At 47.6% G+C, this 4,575-nt stretch overlaps 1 protein-coding gene across 1 annotated transcript in view; it reads right to left on the bottom strand.

The window, feature by feature from the left end:
• LOC108252156 (extensin-2-like) overlaps positions 1–4,083 on the bottom strand; it is a gene marked incomplete at its 5' end in the record, with an annotated part of 4,932 nt that extends 849 nt beyond the window's left edge. The window contains one exon of the mRNA XM_026822217.1: positions 887–4,083. Within this exon, the coding sequence (XP_026678018.1) occupies positions 887–4,083 (3,197 nt within the window). The remainder of the gene's footprint in view (positions 1–886) is intronic.
• Positions 4,084–4,575: the final 492 nt, after the last annotated feature.

A 4,575-nucleotide genomic window follows, 5' to 3' on the forward strand; every position in this document is an offset into this window, starting at 1 on the left:
AGCCTATCTTTGGCTGGGTGGAGGAGCTCACTGTGTGAGAATCCTGCCATAAAGCCTTTAAATAAATAAATAAATAAATAAATAAAATAAAATACATTCCACCTCTAATAAATTCATTCGGTCTGTGCACTCTGTGCTTTCCACTGGGATTTGGACTGTTTTGAGAGCTCGGGGTATGAGGAGGAGGAGGAGGAGGAGGAGGAGGAGGAGGAGGAGGAGGAGGAGGAGAAGAAAGATGAAAATGGAAGGAGAAAGAGAGGAAGAGGCGGAGGAGAAAGAGAAAAATAAGGAAGAGGGGAGGAAGAAGAAAAGGAAGGAGGAGAAGGAGAAAGAGAGAAGGAGAAAGAGAGAAGGAGAGAAGGAAGGAGAAGAAAAGAAAAAGAAGAAAAAAGAGAAGGAGAAAAAGAAGAGGAAGGAGGAAGAGGGGGAGAGGAAGAGATAAGGATAGGAAGAAGAAAAAGGAAGGAAGATAGGAGGTAGAGGAAGAAGAAGGAAAGAGAAAAAAAAGGAGGAGATGAAGGATAAGAAAAATAAAATAAAGAGAGATAGAGAGAGAGAAAGGAGAGAGAGAGAGAGAGAGAGACAGGAGAGAGAGAGAAAGAAAGAGGAGAGAGAAACACGTCAACAATCAAGAGTGTTCAAATCTCAACACAAAACTCCCCAAGGGCCAAGGTCTCACTAAAGCTCTTGATCCTTGAGGTAAAGAACATAAACCCTGGCACGTACCACGCAAAGCACACAAGAGCTGTACAGTGTACAAGTGAATGGTATTGGGTGATCGAGGGTAGATAGGAATAGAATAGAATAGAATATGTTTTATTTGTACATAAAATACATTGAAGTACATTGTACAATGGTCAATTATTTCTATATAAAATTCAAGCACACAAGAGCTGTACAAGTGAATGGTATTGGGGTGATGGAGGGTAGATAGGAAAGTAGAGGGTGGGAGGGAGGGTGGATAGAAAAGTGAACTCTGGGTGGGAAGGTAAGAGAGCGGAGGGTGACCGGGTAGTAAAAGGTAGGAGGAGGAGGAGGGTGAGAAAGTGGATGGTGATGGGAAGGAGGATAGAAGAGTGGGTGCTGGGTAGGAGGGTAGAAGAGTGGAGGGGAGTATAGTAAAAGGTAGCAGGAGGGTAAGAAAGTGGATGGTATTGGGTGGGAGAGAGGGGGGAAAGAGGATAGAAAAGTTAACTGTGGGAGGGTAGGAGAGCGGAGGGTGGGAGGGGAGTATAGTAAAAGGTAGGAGGGTAGGAAAGTGGATGGTGGGTGGGAGAGAGGGTAGGTAAGTGGAGGGTGGATAGAAAAGTGAACTGTGGGTGGAAGGGTAGGGGTAGGAGAGCGGAAGGTGAGCGGGTAGTAAAAGGTAGTAGAAGGGTGGGAAAGTGAATGGTGGTGGGAGAGAGGGTAGGAAAGTAGATGGTGGGTGGGAGGGAGGGTAGGTAAGTGGAGGGTGGATAGAAAAGTGAACTGTGGGTGGAAGGGTAGGAGTAGGAGAGCGGAAGGTGAGCGGGTAGTGAAAGGTAGTAGGAGGGTGGGAAAGAGGATGGGGGTGGTAGGGTAGGCAGGAAAGTGAATGGTGGGTGGGAGGGTAGAAAAGTGGATGATGGGTGGGTAGGAAAAGGTAGTAGGAGGGAGGGAAACAGAGGTACAGGGAGGGGGAGTAACCTCTAGTGACATACAGACAGAAAGGGGGTGGGAGGGTAGGAAAGTGAATGGTGGGAGAGAAGATAAGTGATGGGAGAAAGGATAGGAAAAGGTAGTAGGAGGGAGGGAAACAGAGGTACAGGGAGGGGGAGTAACCTCTAGTGACATACAGACAGAAAGGGGGTGGGAGGGTAGGAAAGTGAATGGTGGGAGAGAAGATAAGTGATGGGAGAAAGGATAGGAAAAGGTAGTAGGAGGGAGGGAAACAGAGGTACAGGGAGGGGGAGTAACCTCTAGTGACATACAGACAGAAAGGGGGTGGGAGGGTAGGAAAGTGAATGGTGGGAGAGAAGATAAGTGATGGGAGAAAGGATAGGAAAAGGTAGTAGGAGGGAGGGAAACAGAGGTACAGGGAGGGGGAGTAACCTCTAGTGACATACAGACAGAAAGGGGGTGGGAGGGTAGGAAAGTGAATGGTGGGAGAGAAGATAAGTGATGGGAGAAAGGATAGGAAAAGGTAGTAGGAGGGAGGGAAACAGAGGTACAGGGAGGGGGAGTAACCTCTAGTGACATACAGACAGAAAGGGGGTGGGAGGGTAGGAAAGTGAATGGTGGGAGAGAAGATAAGTGATGGGAGAAAGGATAGGAAAAGGTAGTAGGAGGGAGGGAAACAGAGGTACAGGGAGGGGGAGTAACCTCTAGTGACATACAGACAGAAAGGGGGTGGGAGGGTAGGAAAGTGAATGGTGGGAGAGAAGATAAGTGATGGGAGAAAGGATAGGAAAAGGTAGTAGGAGGGAGGGAAACAGAGGTACAGGGAGGGGGAGTAACCTCTAGTGACATACAGACAGAAAGGGGGTGGGAGGGTAGGAAAGTGAATGGTGGGAGAGAAGATAAGTGATGGGAGAAAGGATAGGAAAAGGTAGTAGGAGGGAGGGAAACAGAGGTACAGGGAGGGGGAGTAACCTCTAGTGACATACAGACAGAAAGGGGGTGGGAGGGTAGGAAAGTGAATGGTGGGAGAGAAGATAAGTGATGGGAGAAAGGATAGGAAAAGGTAGTAGGAGGGAGGGAAACAGAGGTACAGGGAGGGGGAGTAACCTCTAGTGACATACAGACAGAAAGGGGGTGGGAGGGTAGGAAAGTGAATGGTGGGAGAGAAGATAAGTGATGGGAGAAAGGATAGGAAAAGGTAGTAGGAGGGAGGGAAACAGAGGTACAGGGAGGGGGAGTAACCTCTAGTGACATACAGACAGAAAGGGGGTGGGAGGGTAGGAAAGTGAATGGTGGGAGAGAAGATAAGTGATGGGAGAAAGGATAGGAAAAGGTAGTAGGAGGGAGGGAAACAGAGGTACAGGGAGGGGGAGTAACCTCTAGTGACATACAGACAGAAAGGGGGTGGGAGGGTAGGAAAGTGAATGGTGGGAGAGAAGATAAGTGATGGGAGAAAGGATAGGAAAAGGTAGTAGGAGGGAGGGAAACAGAGGTACAGGGAGGGGGAGTAACCTCTAGTGACATACAGACAGAAAGGGGGTGGGAGGGTAGGAAAGTGAATGGTGGGAGAGAAGATAAGTGATGGGAGAAAGGATAGGAAAAGGTAGTAGGAGGGAGGGAAACAGAGGTACAGGGAGGGGGAGTAACCTCTAGTGACATACAGACAGAAAGGGGGTGGGAGGGTAGGAAAGTGAATGGTGGGAGAGAAGATAAGTGATGGGAGAAAGGATAGGAAAAGGTAGTAGGAGGGAGGGAAACAGAGGTACAGGGAGGGGGAGTAACCTCTAGTGACATACAGACAGAAAGGGGGTGGGAGGGTAGGAAAGTGAATGGTGGGAGAGAAGATAAGTGATGGGAGAAAGGATAGGAAAAGGTAGTAGGAGGGAGGGAAACAGAGGTACAGGGAGGGGGAGTAACCTCTAGTGACATACAGACAGAAAGGGGGTGGGAGGGTAGGAAAGTGAATGGTGGGAGAGAAGATAAGTGATGGGAGAAAGGATAGGAAAAGGTAGTAGGAGGGAGGGAAACAGAGGTACAGGGAGGGGGAGTAACCTCTAGTGACATACAGACAGAAAGGGGGTGGGAGGGTAGGAAAGTGAATGGTGGGAGAGAAGATAAGTGATGGGAGAAAGGATAGGAAAAGGTAGTAGGAGGGAGGGAAACAGAGGTACAGGGAGGGGGAGTAACCTCTAGTGACATACAGACAGAAAGGGGGTGGGAGGGTAGGAAAGTGAATGGTGGGAGAGAAGATAAGTGATGGGAGAAAGGATAGGAAAAGGTAGTAGGAGGGAGGGAAACAGAGGTACAGGGAGGGGGAGTAACCTCTAGTGACATACAGACAGAAAGGGGGTGGGAGGGTAGGAAAGTGAATGGTGGGAGAGAAGATAAGTGATGGGAGAAAGGATAGGAAAAGGTAGTAGGAGGGGTTTTCCTGCTCTATGACTTTGAAACATCACCCAAGTAAGCGCAACTGATCTATTGAGAAGCTACTTAATTTAATCGAGTAGCGATCAGTGGCAGCATTATCATTGCAAAAAGATGATTGAAATATGGAAAATGGGAAGTCGACTGCAAAGGAGACACTTGGTAATGTTGCGACAAAATCCACAAAACTTGTGAAAAAGTTCTGATTTGACTCTTGAGTCCTATTCCACAATTCAAGCAGTATAAATAAGGGACTTTTCGGTCTTATTTTGGCAATAACGCTGTATATATTCTTTCTAGTCTATGTTATATTTCACGATACAATTACGACCTGTCTGTGAAGAGCCCTATCTCTTATCTTCCTATATTTCCCTTTCCTTCTCTCCACCTCTATGTCTACCTCCCTATAATGGTACCATATGCTTGGGTTCTCACAGCAGCTTGTCGGAAAATATTAAATTCTGACCTTCAACTTTACCCAAAGCTTTTCCCAATCTGTGCATGTACTAT

This window comes from Diaphorina citri, unplaced genomic scaffold, assembly GCF_000475195.1.
Source record: "Diaphorina citri unplaced genomic scaffold, Diaci psyllid genome assembly version 1.1 scaffold305, whole genome shotgun sequence".
In the NCBI taxonomy this organism is placed as follows: domain Eukaryota; kingdom Metazoa; phylum Arthropoda; class Insecta; order Hemiptera; family Psyllidae; genus Diaphorina; species Diaphorina citri.